The sequence below is a fragment of the Petromyzon marinus genome, unplaced genomic scaffold (assembly GCF_048934315.1).
Source record: "Petromyzon marinus isolate PM22_M1 ecotype Great Lakes invasive population unplaced genomic scaffold, UKy_Petmar_22M1.pri1.0 PM_G_Scaffold_2, whole genome shotgun sequence".
NCBI lineage: Eukaryota > Metazoa > Chordata > Hyperoartia > Petromyzontiformes > Petromyzontidae > Petromyzon > Petromyzon marinus.
Genome location: NW_027422761.1, coordinates 2555762 through 2577342, shown reverse-complemented (window position 1 = coordinate 2577342; position 21581 = coordinate 2555762). Strand labels below are relative to the sequence as shown.

At 45.2% G+C, this 21581-nt stretch overlaps 1 protein-coding gene and 1 pseudogene across 1 annotated transcript; both read left to right on the top strand.

Annotated features, from left to right (window-relative positions):
• Positions 1-13315: 13315 nt before the first annotated feature.
• On the top strand, positions 13316-18905 carry LOC142912347 (uncharacterized). The gene is made up of 3 exons (XM_076060518.1): positions 13316-14225; positions 14391-14613; positions 18902-18905. Exons 1-3 carry the CDS (start codon positions 13346-13348, stop codon positions 18903-18905), a joined length of 1107 nt encoding a protein of 368 aa, XP_075916633.1. The 5' UTR covers positions 13316-13345.
• Positions 18906-18941: 36 nt separating this feature from the next.
• Positions 18942-21581, top strand: LOC142912346 (uncharacterized; annotated as a pseudogene).

Sequence of the window (21581 nt, the reverse complement as noted above, 5' to 3'; positions counted from 1 at the left end):
ATGCCTGTCAATAATTTAGAATGTATACTTGTCTGGTTTTGTGCATACTTGTAACATTTGATCTATAAGGGTCAAACATTGATTAAGTGATGTTAGGACAAAGTGTGTGTGTGTGTTTGAAAGTAACCTGTACAGAGAACTCAGGTGAGACCCGTTGTTCTTGTGATACAGGTCAAACGGTGTTTTTGTGTTCCACGAAGCATCTGGAGCAACTCATTGTGTTTGAAATAGGTAGCACGCTCGGATCATTCATCAGTTACAAGGCATACCACTTAAATGTTACACGTATAGGAGGAGGTACATTCTCTACAACATGAATTGTTGTTTTGTCTTACGTGTTGACGTAGATTTTGTCTAGCTAGGACTAGAAATGCTCCTTGCTGATTCACGTCTGGATGTTCGTAACCATCGGTTGAAGCAAACCCCACTGCTGTTGTTGAGATGCTGTGCACCAATAATGGTCAAACACATTGACGGCCTTCAGGCCAGGAAAGTCACAACATTCGCACACGAAGGACGCATTCACGCAAGTACCCCATGCTCCGTTTTGAAGTTTTAAAATGAAACATCTTTGAATTGTGTTGTGTTTTGAATTAGATGATTTTATTTCCTCATTAAAAGCTTGTATCAATTTACATCTTGAAGACTTCATTGCAAAGGACATTTCGTGTGAATTTTCTCTCGTCATTAAGTAGATGGCCTTGCCGGGGTTTCGGTTCAATGTGGACACAGTGTACACACACAGTGTACACACAGTTTATACACACAGTGTACACACACACAGTGTATACACACAGTGTACACACACACAATGTACACACACAGTGTACACACACACTGTACACAGTGTACACACTGTACACAGTTTATACACACAGTGTACACACACAGGGTACACACACAGTGTACACACACACAGTGTATACACACAGTGTACACACAGTGTATACACAATAATGTCCACGTTGTTGTTGCTGAGCTCACACACCCAAGGGAGGGAGCAATGGAAAATGAATCTAAATCAACTTAAACTCCAACTCTGTGACGTCACCACTCTGCATTACCTCATTGGCGTGAAACGCCAGGGGGAGGTGTCCCTCGCTAGTGACGTCATGTCACCAAGGTATTCACCCCGCCCCGTCTACCGCGCCCTTGAGCGTGACGTCACCTCTGCCTGGGTCACTTCCGTTATCTGTTCAAGTACAATCCTTATTTGGGCAAAGCTACGCCCGGTGACTGGCGGCTCATTAACATAATATATTCGTGAAGGCCGTCGCGAGTTTATTGCGACGGGTTTCAGCACCCACGCCCCATCCCTCCACGTATGGGCCGGGCTCATTAACATAATTTATTTAAATCAAAACCCGCTCGGTGCAGGAGGAAAGTGTCTTGTACCACGCGAGTGACGTCACCCATCCTGCTGCCGCGTGACGTCACGAGGTAACAGAAATCTGCCGCTCCGCGCGTGAACTGAAATCCGAGGTGAGAAATTCTCATTGCGATTGTGGTTGTTGTGGTGGTGGTTGTGGTGGTTGTTGTTGTTTACCAAGGTAGAGCCTCGCTCTCTCTCGTAGGGATGTCAGTTGAGTAGCAGCGAGCATGGGAATCGATGTCCAGGTTGGAACTTTACAACGCGGGGCCTAGCCACGCGGGGCCTTGCCTCCTGCCCTCGCCTGATTGCGTTTACTTTAATTATCTCGCTTAAGTTTAATTTGTCTTCACCCGGCTCGCTACTTTGTAACTTTGTTTTATTGTAAATATTCACGCAGTTTTGATTTTCTTTTGTTACCAGGCCAAGCCCGCTTGAGCTGCTATACCTCTCTTGTTATCAGAAGCGACCTGCCCACAACAACACAAGGTGAAGCTTTGTCAACGTGTGTGAATGTTTTGACTTTTTTACAATGAAGCAAAAAACCCCACAACGTTTCTATGGCAACATTAATGTTGAAGATGCGAGTGCTTACAGGAATATTTATGACATTTGCCCTCTCATTGCGTGCCATGACAGTGCTGTTTGCACAGTCACACATAGTCACTGTAAGATGTTTCTCTTGGTCGTGTTTTTGTTTTGTTGCTTGTTGTGGTTGCACCCGATTCAAGAGCCGAATGCCTCACGGGACTATAACCAAAATAAATCAAACTGAAAATCAAAAAACTGAAACCGCGTGATGAATTTGGGAAATCTTCTTTGGTTCTTTCGGTAAAGTCACGTAGAATGAGAATAAAATAATAAATTGATAAAATAAAATAACACAATAATATTCTGACGACGTTTCGGCCACAACACAAGCGGCCTTCATCAGGTGAAGGGGGCGAGATTGTCTGGTAGGACAGCGCTGGAGTGAGAGAGCCACGTTCAGATCACGGCTTTTAAGCTGTGTGAGAGGAACAAAGAGCCTTGACAAAGCAATTAGCATAAAATTTAGCATTGAAATGGCTGAATGATTAGCTTGTGACTGGTCACAGAAATAGCTATGTTAAAAGTTAAAGCATACACATCCGCAGAGGCACCCATTGTTAAAAGGAATTAGCATAGAATTTAGCATTGAAATAGCTAAGTTAAGGCATACACATCCGCAGAGGCACCCCTTGACAATGGGATTAGCCTAGAATTTAGCATTGAAATGGCTGAGTGATTCGCTTGTAACTGCTACAGAAATAGTTACGTTGAAGTCAGAGCATACACATTCACCGAGGCACTTAGTGCAAATCAAACAGGATAATTTAGCATTGAAATAACTAGGCGAATTTAGCATTGAAATAACTGGGTGATTTGCTAGTGACTGGTCACAGAAATGACTACACATCTGAGCTATTCACAGTACTATATAGTGAACCAATAAAAACTAAAATATAAATTACCTTCATGTTATCAATAAACTCTATATTCTCCAATCAGCTAAGCTACCAACCATAAGTCGTTATATATCACAATGCTATATGGCGAAAAAATGGGTGGATTCTTACCCTCAAATTTCCGTACCACGGATAGCTACGGGCCCCGTTCAGACGGACGAGTTCGTCCATGGTCGGAACAGAGGAGGGGGAGAGAGACAGCTGCGAAGCCCTAGTATACTCCATGTTGTAAACCATACCATTAACCGTGGTGTGAGAGGTATTAAGAGGCAATGCTGGCGAAAGAGCTGCGGTCTGAAGGTCATCGTAAAATTACAATTAATTAAGAACAGAAATGATTTAACACATCTTTCCAGTGGTTACTAAGCCTGAATCCATCTTCTCGGTTGAAATTGTCTCTGTGCTTGTATATGTGAATGGCCTCATGAACGAATCTCTCATGGTAGCCAGTTGGTTTGCAAAGAACCTCCGTCTTGGAGAAGTCAATGTCATGTGAGCCCACTGAATTGTAACAGTGATCTGCCACGGCAGAGGAGTTCGTCTTACCGTGTTTCAAGTCTGCTTTATGTTCGTGGATGCGGTCCGAGATATGTCTTTTGGTTTCTCCAATGTAGCTACTACCACAGAGGCACTTTAGTTTGTAAACGCCCGGGTACTGTATGTCTGGAAGAGCATCTTTTACAGATGGAACTAAATCACGGATTTTGTGTACTGTGTTGAATCGGACCTGGATCTTGTGTTTATTCAGGATTTTGGAGATCTTTTTAGTGACCCCTGCAATGTAGGGTAAGGTGATGGTTTTGAGTGGCTCCACAAGAGGATCCTTCTTCATGACTGGAGTGATGGCTTTGCGGATTGTGTAGTCGGAGTAGCCATTAGCCCTGAGAGCCTGGTGTACGTGCTTGAGTTCACTGGTAATGTGTTCCTGGTCGGAAATGCATTGGGCTCTATGGTATACAGTCTTGATGAGGCAGTTCTTCTGGGATGGATGGTGGTGGGAATCCGGTTTCAAGTAAGCATCTGTATGGGTAGCTTTCCTGTAGACAGAGTGGCTCATTGAACCATCATGTCTCCTTTTAATTAAGACATCCAGAAAGGGTAGTTTGCCATCTTTTTCGACCTCCATGGTAAATCTGATGGCTGGGTGTATGGAATTGATGTGGTCGCGGAATTGGTCTAGAGCAGGCTGGCCATGTGGCCAGATGACAAAGGTGTCATCAACGTACCTCTTCCATAAGGTCGGGCGTAGAGTGGCAGTCTGGATGGCGTCAGTTTCAAATTTTTCCATGAATACGTTGGCTACAACCGGAGATAGGGGGGAGCCCATTGGGGTGCCCTCAGTTTGTTTGTAGAAAGTTCCATTCCAGGTGAAGTATGTGTTGGTTAAGCAATGTCTCACCAGGGGGGGTACATCAGTATGCAGTCCTTGATGAACCAGGTCTTCAATGATAGCGATGGTGTCAGGTACCGGGACTTTGGTGAACAAGGACACCACATCAAAACTGACAAGCAGGTCGTTTGGGGACAGGGAAATGTCTTTGATTGTCGATACCAGGTGAGTAGAATTTAGTACCGCAGAGGTGGTTCTTCCAGTGAAAGGTCGCAGTATATCAGCCAGAAAACGTGCCAGTTTGTAGGTGGGGGAGCTGATAGTAGAGACGATGGGACGAAGGGGTGTATCTTCTTTGTGTATCTTTGGAAGGCCATATAATCTTGGTGGTCTGGCAGCAGAGGGTTTCAACGAGAACTGTTTGATCTCATCAATTAATGCTGTTGAATCAGAGATAATTTTGTTCGTTTTGGTGACCAGGCTGTTGGTGGGATCTCTTTTTATTTTTGTATAGCTGCCATCGTTGAGTAGTTCTTGAATTTTGTTGTTATATTCTGTTTTGTCCATGATGACAGTGGCATTGCCTTTGTCGGCTGAGAGAACGACAATATCATCCCTCTTTTTTAATTGAGATAATTCAAAACGTTCGTCTTTGCTGATGTTGCTAGGTGGCAACTTATCGTTTTTGAGGGTTGCACGTTGATGACACCTTTGTCATCTGGCCACATGGCCAGCCTGCTCTAGACCAATTCTGCGACCACATCAATTCCATACACCCAGCCATCAGATTTACCATGGAGGTCGAAAAAGATGGCAAACTACCCTTTCTGGATGTCTTAATTAAAAGGAGACATGATGGTTCAATGAGCCACTCTGTCTACAGGAAAGCTACCCATACAGATGCTTACTTGAAACCGGATTCCCACCACCATCCATCCCAGAAGAACTGCCTCATCAAGACTGTATACCATAGAGCCCAATGCATTTCCGACCAGGAACACATTACCAGTGAACTCAAGCACGTACACCAGGCTCTCAGGGCTAATGGCTACTCCGACTACACAATCCGCAAAGCCATCACTCCAGTCATGAAGAAGGATCCTCTTGTGGAGCCACTCAAACCCATCACCTTACCCTACATTGCAGGGGTCACTAAAAAGATCTCCAAAATCCTGAATAAACACAAGATCCAGGTCCGATTCAACACAGTACACAAAATCCGTGATTTAGTTCCATCTGTAAAAGATGCTCTTCCAGACATACAGTACCCGGGCGTTTACAAACTAAAGTGCCTCTGTGGTAGTAGCTACATTGGAGAAACCAAAAGACATATCTCGGACCGCATCCACGAACATAAAGCAGACTTGAAACACGGTAAGACGAACTCCTCTGCCGTGGCAGATCACTGTTACAATTCAGTGGGCTCACATGACATTGACTTCTCCAAGACGGAGGTTCTTTGCAAACCAACTGGCTACCATGAGAGATTCGTTCATGAGGCCATTCACATATACAAGCACAGAGACAATTTCAACCGAGAAGATGGATTCAGGCTTAGTAACCACTGGAAAGATGTGTTAAATCATTTCTGTTCTTAATTAATTGTAATTTTACGATGACCTTCAGACCGCAGCTCTTTCGCCAGCATTGCCTCTTAATACCTCTCACACCACGGTTAATGGTATGGTTTACAACATGGAGTATACTAGGGCTTCGCAGCTGTCTCTCTCCCCCTCCTCTGTTCCGACCATGGACGAACTCGTCCGTCTGAACGGGGCCCGTAGCTATCCGTGGTACGGAAATTTGAGGGTAAGAATCCACCCATTTTTTCGCCATATAGCATTGTGATATATAACGACTTATGGTTGGTAGCTTAGCTGATTGGAGAATATAGAGTTTATTGATAACATGAAGGTAATTTATATTTTAGTTTTTATTGGTTCACTATATAGTACTGTGAATAGCTCAGATGTGTAGTCATTTCTGTGACCAGTCACTAGCAAATCACCCAGTTATTTCAATGCTAAATTCGCCTAGTTATTTCAATGCTAAATTCTCCTGTTTGATTTGCACTAAGTGCCTCGGTGAATGTGTATGCTCTGACTTCAACGTAACTATTTCTGTAGCAGTTACAAGCGAATCACTCAGCCATTTCAATGCTAAATTCTAGGCTAATCCCATTGTCAAGGGGTGCCTCTGCGGATGTGTATGCCTTAACTTAGCTATTTCAATGCTAAATTCTATGCTAATTCCTTTTAACAATGGGTGCCTCTGCGGATGTGTATGCTTTAACTTTTAACATAGCTATTTCTGTGACCAGTCACAAGCTAATCATTCAGCCATTTCAATGCTAAATTTTATGCTAATTGCTTTGTCAAGGCTCTTTGTTCCTCTCACACAGCTTAAAAGCCGTGATCTGAACGTGGCTCTCTCACTCCAGCGCTGTCCTACCAGACAGTCTCGCCCCCTTCACCTGATGAAGGCCGCTTGTGTTGTGGCCGAAACGTCGTGAGAATATTATTGTGTTATTTTATTTTATCAATTTATTATTTTATTCTCATTCTACGTGACTTTACCGAAAGAACCAAAGAAGATGAATCATTACAGTCACGAAAGCTTTAAATCGAAATTTAACCGCCTCTACGGGGAGGGATTCCACACATCCTTAAGATCATTCAACAGACTTCGGGATAAGAAGGCTCAACTAATCGAGTCTCTCACCTTTCTGAAGAGATGCCGTGACTCTAAGGTAATACCAACCGCATTTACACTAACCTCTGCTGTTGCAACTTCTCTCAATGCAAAACGAATTCTAGCTAGAACTAGCTTCGCTCTTATCTCGTAAAAAATCAGACTTACACGCACCGAACTCGATCAGTTAGACAAGACACTCTACAAATCACACTTAAAATTGACAGCAACAATGTCTACATCGGATTGGGAACATGTAGACAATATGACTACCTCTTCGGCTGCCACTATGTCGAACAAATGTAGGGACAATTTGATTTCCAAATTCAATCACCTCTCCAGCAAAAAATCGGATCCACACACCGAAAAGATAGACGTCAACAAAGTCGTAATTAATCGCAGTAACAGTTCCATTTCTGATGGTCTGAAATCCGTTTTAGCTAAAGGTCTAAACTTTGCTGTCACACCGAGACACTTACCGGTTAATTATATCATTGCCCATGTCGACGTTGCACTCAAGGGCTTGAGTCACATCTCTGCAGACGTAGCAAGATCTGAAATCGCTGCAACCCTCAAAAACGCTAAGTTGCCACCTAGCAACATCAGCAAAGACGAACGTTTTGAATTATCTCAATTAAAAAAGAGGGATGATATTGTCGTTCTCTCAGCCGACAAAGGCAATGCCACTGTCATCATGGACAAAACAGAATATAACAACAAAATTCAAGAACTACTCAACGATGGCAGCTATACAAAAATAAAAAGAGATCCCACCAACAGCCTGGTCACCAAAACGAACAAAATTATCTCTGATTCAACAGCATTAATTGATGAGATCAAACAGTTCTCGTTGAAACCCTCTGCTGCCAGACCACCAAGATTATATGGCCTTCCAAAGATACACAAAGAAGATACACCCCTTCGTCCCATCGTCTCTACTATCAGCTCCCCCACCTACAAACTGGCACGTTTTCTGGCTGATATACTGCGACCTTTCACTGGAAGAACCACCTCTGCGGTACTAAATTCTACTCACCTGGTATCGACAATCAAAGACATTTCCCTGTCCCCAAACGACCTGCTTGTCAGTTTTGATGTGGTGTCCTTGTTCACCAAAGTCCCGGTACCTGACACCATCGCTATCATTGAAGACCTGGTTCATCAAGGACTGCATACTGATGTACCCCCCCTGGTGAGACATTGCTTAACCAACACATACTTCACCTGGAATGGAACTTTCTACAAACAAACTGAGGGCACCCCAATGGGCTCCCCCCTATCTCCGGTTGTAGCCAACGTATTCATGGAAAAATTTGAAACTGACGCCATCCAGACTGCCACTCTATGCCCGACCTTATGGAAGAGGTACGTTGATGACACCTTTGTCATCTGGCCACATGGCCAGCCTGCTCTAGACCAATTCCGCGACCACATCAATTCCATACACCCAGCCATCAGATTTACCATGGAGGTCGAAAAAGATGGCAAACTACCCTTTCTGGATGTCTTAATTAAAAGGAGACATGATGGTTCAATGAGCCACTCTGTCTACAGGAAAGCTACCCATACAGATGCTTACTTGAAACCGGATTCCCACCACCATCCATCCCAGAAGAACTGCCTCATCAAGACTCTATACCATAGAGCCCAATGCATTTCCGACCAGGAACACATTACCAGTGAACTCAAGCACGTACACCAGGCTCTCAGGGCTAATGGCTACTCCGACTACACAATCCGCAAAGCCATCACTCCAGTCATGAAGAAGGATCCTCTTGTGGAGCCACTCAAACCCATCACCTTACCCTACATTGCAGGGGTCACTAAAAAGATCTCCAAAATCCTGAATAAACACAAGATCCAGGTCCGATTCAACACAGTACACAAAATCCGTGATTTAGTTCCATCTGTAAAAGATGCTCTTCCAGACATACAGTACCCGGGCGTTTACAAACTAAAGTGCCTCTGTGGTAGTAGCTACATTGGAGAAACCAAAAGACATATCTCGGACCGCATCCACGAACATAAAGCAGACTTGAAACACGGTAAGACGAACTCCTCTGCCGTGGCAGATCACTGTTACAATTCAGTGGGCTCACATGACATTGACTTCTCCAAGACGGAGGTTCTTTGCAAACCAACTGGCTACCATGAGAGATTCGTTCATGAGGCCATTCACATATACAAGCACAGAGACAATTTCAACCGAGAAGATGGATTCAGGCTTAGTAACCACTGGAAAGATGTGTTAAATCATTTCTGTTCTTAATTAATTGTAATTTTACGATGACCTTCAGACCGCAGCTCTTTCGCCAGCATTGCCTCTTAATACCTCTCACACCACGGTTAATGGTATGGTTTACAACATGGAGTATACTAGGGCTTCGCAGCTGTCTCTCTCCCCCTCCTCTGTTCCGACCATGGACGAACTCGTCCGTCTGAACGGGGCCCGTAGCTATCCGTGGTACGGAAATTTGAGGGTAAGAATCCACCCATTTTTTCGCCATATAGCATTGTGATATATAACGACTTATGGTTGGTAGCTTAGCTGATTGGAGAATATAGAGTTTATTGATAACATGAAGGTAATTTATATTTTAGTTTTATTGGTTCACTATATAGTACTGTGAATAGCTCAGATGTGTAGTCATTTCTGTGACCAGTCACTAGCAAATCACCCAGTTATTTCAATGCTAAATTCGCCTAGTTATTTCAATGCTAAATTCTCCTGTTTGATTTGCACTAAGTGCCTCGGTGAATGTGTATGCTCTGACTTCAACATAACTATTTCTGTAGCAGTTACAAGCGAATCACTCAGCCATTTCAATGCTAAATTCTAGGCTAATCCCATTGTCAAGGGGTGCCTCTGCGGATGTGTATGCCTTAACTTAGCTATTTCAATGCTAAATTCTATGCTAATTCCTTTTAACAATGGGTGCCTCTGCGGATGTGTATGCTTTAACTTTTAACATAGCTATTTCTGTGACCAGTCACAAGCTAATCATTCAGCCATTTCAATGCTAAATTTTATGCTAATTGCTTTGTCAAGGCTCTTTGTTCCTCTCACACAGCTTAAAAGCCGTGATCTGAACGTGGCTCTCTCACTCCAGCGCTGTCCTACCAGACAGTCTCGCCCCCTTCACCTGATGAAGGCCGCTTGTGTTGTGGCCGAAACGTCGTGAGAATATTATTGTGTTATTTTATTTTATCAATTTATTATTTTATTCTCATTCTACGTGACTTTACCGAAAGAACCAAAGAAGATGAATCATTGCAGTCACGAAAGCTTTAAATCGGAATTTGGGAAAGTTTTTCACTGCATCTCCAAATTTATATAAAAGGCAAAGTTGTGATTTTGTGCGTCTGTTCAAAATGTTTAGCGTACTTCCCGACATGCAACAAACTGGAAATTTGCCATGTGGGTACTTTCCAGACTGTACACCGTGCAAACATTATACAAATACACTTTTGTGTTTTTTGTTGCGGGGGGGAGGGGAGCTCAATGCATTTATTTTTTGCACGGCAAGTGAGCTGTGACGTCAAATCTGTCACGTGACCCTCGCATGTGGAAGAGTAACGCATTGTAGTGTAGCAGTTAGCGTTGTCTGTGTCTGTCTGTGTGTGTATGCGGTCAAGGGATGGCTCTCTATTGCTCAACCACGTTATGTATGCTGATGATTTGGTAATAGCTGCACATTCGGAGGAGTTAGAGACGCTGCTGCTGAGACTGGAGCGTGCCACTAAGAGGTGGGGCCTTACCATCAGCCCCACCAAAACTAAGCACCTGCCTGGGTATTTTGTACCATCGGACACTCCACCCCCACAAATCCCAATCGGTGATGGGGCAGTTGTGGAGAGAGTGGAGAGTTTCCCATACCTGGGCAGTGTGCTTATGACCGGCTCCAGTTTAACAGCAGAGGTCTCACTCCCAATCAGTCGAGCGGCAATATCTTTTCATCGGTTGCGTAACGCTGTGCGGAAGCTACCTGGTCTGTCGCTCCGCACTAAGCTTCAGGTCTTCTCGGCCACGGTCATTCCCTCCCTTCTCTACGCTTGAGAAACGTGGACCCCCCTAATGGAACATCTTCGCCGGTTAGAAACATTTAGGCTGGCCTGCCTACGATCCATCCTGGGTTTAACCAAACTGGATTGTGTGAGGAGCTCACAAATCCTTGAAAGATCTGGGCAAGGTCCCATCGGTGAGCTCCGGCGGGCAAGGCTTCGATGGCTGGGTCATGTAACCCGCATGCCCAGACACCGCATGCCGAAACAGCTTTTGTTTGGCCGGATTGAGGGGGCTAAGCGGGCGCGGCACGGGCTAGAGAAGAGATGGAGTGATGTGGTACAGGAGGACGTGGAGCTGAGTGGACTTGCCGATGACTGGTACCAGCGGTGTCAAGATCGGCCTCTGTGGAGGAGGCTCGTGAAGGATGCTACTGGGCAGTTGGAGGCAGTCGCCCTCCAACAACAACGGAGGACGGAGGAGCGACGCTCAGAACAACGAGCGGAGCGCCAGGTGGCTAAAGCACAGCAGGTTGGCACAGTAGGGGGCACAGGTGGTGCATCAGCCAGTCATCTCAGTCAGTCGACCCGTGGCACTTGGGTCTGCCCCGTGACCTCCTGCCAGCGGGCGTTCGACACTTCACGTGGCCTCAGGGTGTGTATGTGTGTGTGTGTCTTGTGTGTGTGTGTGTCTTGTGTGTGTGTGTATGTGTGTATGTGCATCTCCTCACCTCTGCGTGCCCTCACAGGTGTGTGTGTGTGTCTGTGTGTGTGTGTCTGTGTGTGTGTGTCTGTATGTGTGTGTGTGTCTTGTGTGTGTGCGTGTGTCTGTGTGTGTGTCTGCATCTCCTCACCTGCCCGTGCCCCCACAGGTGTGTGTGTTCGTGTGTGTGTGTCTTGTGTGTGTCTGTGTGTGTGTGTCTGTGTGTGTGTGTCTGTATGTGTGTGTGTGTCTTGTGTGTGTGCGTGTGTCTGTGTGTGTGTGCATCTCCTCACCTGCCCGTGCCCCCACAGGTGTGTGTGTTCGTGTGTGTGTGTCTTGTGTGTGTGTGTGTCTGTGTGTGTGTGTGTGTCTGTGTGTGTGTGTCTGTGTGTGTGTAGTCCGGCAAAACAACCCCCTACCTCCTCGCGGTGCCGGACGGGCAACTCTGTCGTGGACAGTGCTGTGGGGGGAGATCCAATTTTGATTGGCTCCTCCCCTCATGGCATATGTGTCCAACACAGGGGCTAAACGGGGGCTCTGGACGGGTGCGAGGGGCTGGTAACCCCTTCACCTTCAATTAATTACCACGAAACCACGAGTTAAACTGAAATATGTAACTAATAAGCTTGTGCCGGAGGCCCCAGGGGGCCAGGCGTCTATGACTTCTGGCCAAACCCCAATTGGCGGAGCCAGGAGATTGAATACCTACCCTCGGGGCTACTCCAGAAACAACGAAAAGCCACTACGGGTGGCCACGTGGAATGTTCGAACGCTCACTGTAGAGGAGAGGCTGCCACTCCTCTGTCGGGAGCTGGACCGGTACCGCCTGGATCTATGCGGCATTCAGGAGGTCCGGTGGACCGGCTCTGGCTCCTGCCACCGTGAGGGGTGGACAGTCCTCTACTCGGGGCAGCAGACTGCCAAACAACAGGGTGTGGGTCTTCTTTTGAACAAAAGAATGAAGGGGACGTGGGAGCGTGGCGGTGAGGTGTGGGAAGCTGTAAGCCCCAGGCTACTTTGGGCTCGCCTTCCCATCAACCGGAGGTGAGGAATGGTGGTCGTGGTTACTTATGCCCCCACCGAAGATGAACATCCGTGGAGGGATGCAGGCAAAGACGATGAGTCAGATGCCTTCTATGACCTCCTGTCACAAGCGCCGGGTGGCTAAAGCACAGCAGGTTGACACAGGAGGCACAGGTGGTGCATCAGCCAGTCATCTCAGTCAGTCGACCCGTGGCACCTGGGTCTGCCCCGTGACCTCCTGCCAGCGGGCGTTCAACACTTCACGTGGCCTCAGGGTGCACATAGCCTGGCACAAGCGTCGTCGTGACGTCACCGCCACTTAGTGGCGAATGGCGGTTGTTGTTGTCTGTGTGTGTGTCTGTGTGTGGAAGCGTAACGCATTGTAGTGTATCGGTTAGCGCTACGCCGTGCTCCGAACCCGGTGACCCGAGTTCGATTCCCGCTCACGGCCACCACCGGTGACGATTATTTTAACCGCTTCTGGGCCTCCCCTAGGTAGACTCAGCCTCAAACGAGTAACTGCTGTAACTGACGTGGTGGATCCAAGTCTCGGGCGAAGCCGGGTAGTACAGCTAGTCGTGAATACATGAATGAATATAGACGTGTAAGTCACGTGTGACTGTATATATTAATTCCTCCATGGCTCGATACTGACGTGTAGATGGTGTGGATATTCTTATTTTCTGTCTGCAGCTGACGCTGGTCTGATGGAGCAAAGACACTCAGCACAGCAAGCCGGGATGACAAGTCAACAATGCGACCAGCGTGCATACAGCACAGATCGGACTGGGAATTTGACACAGCACCAGAGAACTCGCACAGGAGAGAAATCCTTCAAATGCACTGTATGTGGGAAGACATTTTCAGATTCATCTACTCTTAAAACACACCAGAGAACACACACGGGAGAGAAACCTTTCAAGTGCAGTGTGTGTGGGAAGGCATGTTCAGATTCATCTACTCTTAAAAAACACCAGAGAACACACACGGGAGAGAAACCCTTCGAGTACAGTGTGTGGGGGAAGGCATTTTCAGATTCATTTGCTCTTAAAACACACCAGAGAACACACACGGGAGAGAAACCCTTGAAGTGCAGTGTGTGTGGGAAGGCATTTTCAGATTCATCTCATCTTCAAAGACACCAGAGAACACACACGGGAGAGAAACCCTTCAAGTGCAGTGTGTGTGGGAAGACTTTTTCAGATTCATCTACTCTTAAAACACACCAGAGAACACACACGGGAGAGAAACCCTTCAAGTGCAGTGTGTGTGGGAGGACATTTTCAGATTCATCTACTCTTAAAAAACACCAGAGAACACACACGGGAGAGAAACCCTTTAGGTGCAGTGTGTGTCGGAAGACATTTTCAGGTTCATTTGCTCTTAAAACACACCAGAGAACACACACGGGAGAGAAACCCTTCAAATGCAGTGTGTGTGGGAAGACGTTTTCAGATTCATCTACTCTTAGAACACACCAGAGAACACACACGGGAGAGACACCCTTCAAGTGCAGTGTGTGTGTGAAGGCATTTTCACGGTCATCTGCTCTTAAAACACACCAGAGAACACACACGGGAGAGAAACCCTTGTGCAGTGTGTGTGGGAAGACATTTTCTGATTCATCTGCTCTTAAAAACACCAGAGAACACACACGGGAGAGAAACCCTTCAAGTGCAGTGTTTGTGGGAAGACATTTTCACAGTCATCTGCTCTTAAAAAACACCAGAGAACACACACGGGAGAGAAACCCTTCAAGTGCACTGTGTGTGAAGGCATTTTCACAGTCATCTGCTCTTAAAACACACCAGAAAACACACACGGGAGAGAAACCCTTCAAGTGCAGTGTGTGTGGGAAGGCATTTTCACAGTCATCTGGTCTTAAATCACACAAGAAAACACACACGGGAGAGAAACCCTTCAAGTGCACTGTGTGTGGGAAGGCATTTTCACAGTCATCTGGTCTTAAATCACACCAGAGAACACACATGGAAGAGAAACCCTTCAAGTGCAGTGTGTGTGGGAAGGCATTTTCACAGTCATCTGCTCTTAAAAAACACCAGAGCACACACGGGAGAGAAACCCTTCAAGTGCAGTGTGTGCGGAAAGGCATTTGCACATTCATCAAATCTTCTAGTACACCAGAGAACACAGACAGGAGAGAAACCCTTGAGGTACACTCTGTGTGGGATGATGTTTGCACAGTCATCACATCTTAAAGTACACCAGAGAACACACACGGGAGAGAAACCCTTCAGGTGCACTCTGCGGGAAGGCGTTTGCACATTCATGAAAATCTTCAAGTACACCAGAAAACACGGAAGCATCAGAAGAGCTGCAAGGAGTGGAATCTGAAATCAGCTTGTGAAAGTCAAAGTGCCACAATAAGCCCATCCCTCATGAAACAAGAACCGGACGAAAATCGCAGCTTGGACACTTTTAAAGGTATCGAGGTGAAATATGAAGAGGTGATGGTGAAGAGGGAAGAAGTGATGGTGAAGAGGGAAGAAGTGAAGGTGAAATGTGAAGATGAAGATTCAACTCCAAAATGGGACCTTCACATCGATGGAGGCAACGTAAAGCAGGAGGAGAATTCTGACTGAGGCAGAGCGAGGCAACTCCCAGCAGTTTGTTGAGGTGTGGGTGGACTTCCTCCGAGACAATCCAAAGTCAAGTGGAGACCCGGTAGATGTGTAAGCCAGAGACGATGTCGCTACAATAGATGCACCTTTGTCACAAGCCTTTAATGACAATGTGAAGTTGAACACTTTGTGGGCCCGTGGGTTGGGTAGATCTCTAACCAGGAGCAAGAGCCAATAAGCTCCCAAGCATTCACTATGTTATAATTGCTTTTACACGGTGCTTGCTTAATCGCCTCAGCAACTCGGAGTTTTGTGTCGTACCTCGCCTGAAACACTCAAAGAGCATCCCCAAGTAGCAGCTGCCCCTGTGTGGCACAAGGTGGTGGCCCTGCACCGGCCTGCATGTGGACAAGAGCCTGTCAGTAGGGGGCGATGATTGATGTGTCATCTCAGTTGTGTGGTTTGTAGGTAATGTTTAGAATTTGCTACATTTTCACTCAGACGGCCAGCATGCAATGGCCTACTCGTTTTAAATGACACAATAGTATGTTTTACATACACTGTGAAGCAGACTGTGCAACTTTTTTTAAAAGCTTCTTGTTAATACGATGTAACGTGATGCAGTATATTTCACTGCAGTAATCCAATTTTGTTAATATGCCTGTCAATAATTTAGAATGAATACTTGTCTGGTTTTGTCCATACTTGTAACATTTGATCTATAAGGGTCAAACATTGAACAAGTGATGTTAGGACAAAGTGTGTGTGTGTTTGAAAGTAACCTGTACAGAGTTCTCAGGTGAGACCCGTTGTTCTTGTGATACAGGTCAAACGGTGTTTTTGTGTTCCACGAAGCATCTGGAGCAACTCATTGTCTTTGAAATAGGTAGTACGCTCGGATCATTCATCAGTTACAAGGTATACCACTTAAAGGTTACACGTATAGGAGGAGGTACATTCTCTACAACACGAATTGTAGTTTTGTCTTACGTGTTGACGTAGATTTTGTCTAACTGGGACTAGAATGCACCTTGCTGATTCACGTCTGGATGTTCGTACCTATCGGTTGAAGCAAACCCCACTGCTGTTGTTGAGACGCTGTGCACCATTTAAGGGTCCAACACATTGACGGCCTTCAGGCCAGGAAAGTCACAACATTTGCACACGAAGGACGCATTCACGCAAGTACCCCATGCTCCATTTTGAAGTTTTAAAATGAAACATCTTTCAATTGTGTTGTGTTTTGAATTAGATGATTTTATTTCTTCATTAAAAGCTTGTATCAATTTACATCTGGAAGACTTCATTGCAAAGGACATTTCGTGTGAATTTTCTCTCAACGTTAAGTAGATGGCCTTGCAGGGGGTTCGGTTCAATGTGGACACAAACAGTGTACACACACACAGTGTACACACACACAGTGTACACACAGTGTGTACATACAGTGTACACACACACAGTGTATACACAATAATGTCCACGTTATTGCTGAGCTCACACACCCAAGGGAGGGAGCAATGGAAAATTAATCTAAATCAACTTAAACTCCAACTCTGGGACGTCACCACTCTGCATTACCTCATCGGCGTGAAACGCCAGGGTGAGGTGTACCTCGCTAGAGACGTCATGTCACCAAGGTATTCACCCCTCCCCCGTCCACCGCGCTCTTGAGCGTGATGTCACCTCCGCATTGGTCACTGCCGATATCGGTCCAGTGGAAATCCTTATTTGGCCACAGCTACGCCCAGTGGCTAGCGGCTCATTAACAATGTTTCCGTTAAAGCCGTCGCGAGTTTCGACGAGTTCAGCGCCGACGCCCCCATCCCTCGACGTATGGGCCGGTCTCATTAACATAATTTATTCAGTTACAGAGCCGCTCGTGGGAGGGAAGTGACGTCATACTACTTCCTGCTGTCGCGAGGTAACAGGAAGCTGCCGCGTGCGCGCTTGCACTGAAATCCGAGGTGAGAAATTCTCATCGTTGTGGTGGTGGTCGTTGTTGTGGTGGTTGTTGTTGTTGTTTACCAAGGTAGAGCCTCTCTCTCGTAGGGATGTCAGTTGAGTAGCAGCGAGCATGGGAATCGATGTCCAGGTTGGAACTTTACAACGCGGGGCCTAGCCACGCGGGGCCTTGCCTCCTGCCCTCGCCTGATTGCATTCACTTTAATGATCTCGCTTAAGTTTAATTTGTCTTCACCCGGCTCGCCACTTTGTAACTTTGTTTTATTGTAAATATTCACGCAGTTTTTATTTTCTTTTGTTAGCAGGCCAAGCCCACTTGAGCTGCTATACCGCTCTTGTTATCAGAAGCGACCTGCCCACAACAACACAAGGTGAGGCTTTGTCAACGTGTGTGAATGTTTTGACTTAAAACTTTGGTGACTGCAGGAATTAATATTCTTGGTTCTTTCGGTAAAGTCACGCAGATAGAAAGTTAAATAAAAATAACAATGAAAATAAATAAAAATAAATTGTAAATAGAGCAAAACAACTCACGTTGTTTTGATCGCAACACAAGTAGTCTTTAATTTTCGATTTAAAGCTTTCGTGACTGCAAGGATTCATCTTCTTTGGTTCTTTCGGTAAAGTCACGTAGAATGAGAATAAAATAATAAATTGCTAAAATAGAATAACACAATAATATTCTCACGACGTTTCGGCCACAACGATGAAGGCCGCTTGTGTTGTGGCCGAAACGTCGTGAGAATATGATTGTGTTATTTTATTTTATCAATTTATTATTTTATTCTCATTCTATGTGACTTTACCGAAAGAACCAAAGAAGAAGTAGTCTTTATTTAATGTAATTGTATTATCTGTTATTGTTATTTTCTATCTACGTAACTTTACCGAAATCAACAAGAATACGTGTGTCAATGTCTATCGGTCAAAGACGCTAAACGGAGTGACGCGCAAACTCCAAATATACAGCAGGCGTCACGGTCGGGATCGAACCCACGACTTCCTGTATACCAGGTGAGGTAGTTAACATCTCAACACGCAGAGAGACACGCAAACTCCAGTTAGCCTCGGCTATGTTCGTTGATCCTCAATTACTTGGTGGAGTGAGGAAGCATTCATGCCAAGCAGATGAAGGTGGCCAGGCATGATTCTAGACACGCCACCGCCTGTTTACCCAGTGACAGTGTACAGTTTGTGTTTGCAGTAACGTCTATTAACTCTGTTGAACACGGAGGTTATATCATAACAGTAGTTTACTTTTGTTTTCCTCTGGAACGCTTTATAAGAATGGAAACAGGAGGTGAACACAGCACACACATTCAGCTGAAGTTTGAACTGTTCATCCCAGCATTTAAGGACATCTGAGCCTGGATTCACACCTCTAAGTTGCGATTGAACATTAATTTATGCATAACACAAATGGTATTGTTTTAAACACCCTTTGCTATGTCAGCTGAATTTAGCTCTCATAAATATTCCTTTTGTAGCCAGACAGCCGAAATTATGTGCTCGGAGTTTTGGGTGAACATTCATTTTGAAGATACGAGGGCTTCCAGGCATGTTTACGACCATTTGCCCTCTCATTGCGTGCCATAACAGCCCTGTGATGAATATGGGAAACTTTTTCACTGCATCATGAATATATGAATAAGTATAGACGTGTAAGTCACGTGTTACTGTGAATGTATGCATTCCTCTGTGCCTCGATACTGACGTGTAGATGGTGTGGATATTATTTTTTTCTGTCTGCAGCTGACGCTTCCTCTGACGCTTCCTCCGCAGAATTGGTCTGATGGAGCAAATGCACTCAGCGCAGCTCGGTATGACATGTCAACAATGCGACCAGCGTGCATACAGCACGGATCGGACTGGAAATTTGACACGGCACCAGAGAACTCACACAGGAGAGAAACCCTTCAAATGTACTGTGTGTAACAAGACATTTCCACAGTCATCTGTTCTTAAAATACACCAGAGAACACACACGGGAGAGAAACCCTTCAAGTGCAGTGTGTGTGTGTGAAGGCATTTTCACAGTCATCTACTCTTGTAGCACACCAGAGAACTCACACGGGAGAGAAACCCTTCAAGTGCAGTGTGTGTGGGAAGGCATTTGCAGGGTCATCTGCTCTTGTAGAACACCAGAGAACACACACGGGAGAGAAACCCTTCAAGTGCAGTGTGTGTGGGAAGGCATTTGCGCAGTCATCTGCTCTTGTAGCACACCAGAGAACTCACACGGGAGAGAAACCCTTCAAGTGCAGTGTGTGTGGGAAGGCATTTGCACAGTCAGCTGCTCTTATAGTACACCAGAGAACACACACAGGAGAGAAACCCTTCAAGTGTACTCTGTGCAGGCAGATGTTTGCAAATTCATCAAATCTTCAAGTACACCAGAGAACACAGAAGCATCAGAAGATCCACAAGGAGTTTAATCTGAAGTCAGCTTGTGAAAGTCAAAGTGCCGCAATGAGCCCATCCCTCATGAAACAAGAACCGGAGGAAAATCGCAGCTTTGACACTTAAAGGTATCGAGGTGAAATGTGAAGAGGTGATGGTGAAGAGCGAAGAAGTGAAGGTAAAATGTGAAGATGAAGATTCACCAAAATGAGACCTTCTCATCGATGGAGGCAACGTGAAGCAGGAGGAGAATTCTGACTGAGACAGAGCGAGGCAACTCCCAGCAGTTTGTGGAGGTGTGGGTGGACTTCCTAGACAATACAAAGTTAAATGGAGACCCGGTAGATGTGTAAGCTTGAGACAATGTCGTTACAATAGATGCACCTTTGTCACAGGCCTTTAACGAAAAGAATGCGATGTTGAACACTCAGGTCCTAGGTTCATCCTGCAGAGTAAGAGCGAGCGGCCAGTCTTTGTGGACCTGTGTGTTGGGGAGATCTCTGACCAGGAGCGAGAGCCAATAAGCTCCCAAGCATTCACTATGTTATAATAATTGCTTTTACACGGTGCTTGCTTAATTGCCTCGGCAACTCGGAGTTTTGTATCTCGTCTGAAACACTCGAAGAGCATCCCCAAGTAGCAGCTGCCCCTGTGTGGCACAGGGTGGTGGCCCTGCACCGGCCTGCATTTATTATTTTTTCCGCCTGAGGACGACCGCTTGTGTTACGATCGAAACGTCGTGATCTATTATTATTTTTTGTACCTACATGACTTTACTGAAAGAACCAAAGAGTATGTGAACAAGAGGCTGTCAGTAGGGGACGATGATTGATGTTTCATCTCAGTTTTGTAATTTGTCGCTAATGTTTAGAATTCGCCAGCATGCAATGGTCTACTCGTTTTGAATGACACAATAGTATGTTTTACATCCACTGTTAAGCAGACGGTGCATATTTTTTTAAATAGCTTTTTAATCAGATGTTATCTGATGCAGTAGATTTCACTGCAGTAATTAAATTTTGTTAAAATTCCAGTCAATAATTTAGAATGAACATCTTCTTTGGTTCTTTCGGTAAAGTCACGTAGAATGAGAATAAATTAATAAATTAATAAAATAACACTAAAATTCTCACGACGTTTCGGCCACAACACAAGTGGCCTACAGGTGAAAGGAACAAACCTGTCGGGACGACAGAGCTTCAATGAACGCTGTTAAGATTTGTAGCGTCTTTTAAGCTGGTTTAGAGAGGTCAGGCACCTTGACAAAGGGGTTTACATATAAAACAGGAGACTTTAGCATTGAAATAGCTGAGTGATTAGCTTGTGACTGGTCATAGAAATAGACTGGTCATAGAAATAGCTTTATTGTGTTATTTTATTATTTTATTCTCATATTCTCATTCTACGTGACTTAAGATGAATCCTTGCAGTCACGAAAGCTTTAAATCGAAATTTAGAATGAACACTTGTCTGATTGTGTGTGTACATGCATCACTTTATTTTTTATAAGGGTCAAACATTGAATAAGTGATGTTAGGACAAAGTGTGTGTGTGTTTTTGGACGTAACCTGTACAGAGAACTCAGGTGAGACCCGTTGTTCTTGTGATACAGGTCAAAGGGTACTTTTGTGTTTCAGGAAGCATCTGGAGCAACTCATTGTCTTTGACATAGGAAGCACACTCGGATCATTCATCAGTTACAAGCCATACCACCTTAAAGTTACACGTAGAGGAGATACATTCTCTACAACACGAATTATAATTTTGTCTTACGTGTTGACGTAGATTTTGTCGAACTCGGACTAGAAATGCTCCTTGCTGATTAACGTCTGGATGTTCACAACCATGGCTTGAAGCAAGCCCCACTGCTGTTGAGACATTGTCCACCAAAACCGGTCCACAGTTGGCTTGTACTTAAGCAATGCTGCAGTTATTATGGACTCGCACGAAGGCCGTGGGATTTATATTTCGTGTTAAACATTCCTTTGTTTCGTGGAGAGACCGATTAAATTAAAGACGTCTTGTCTGCTGA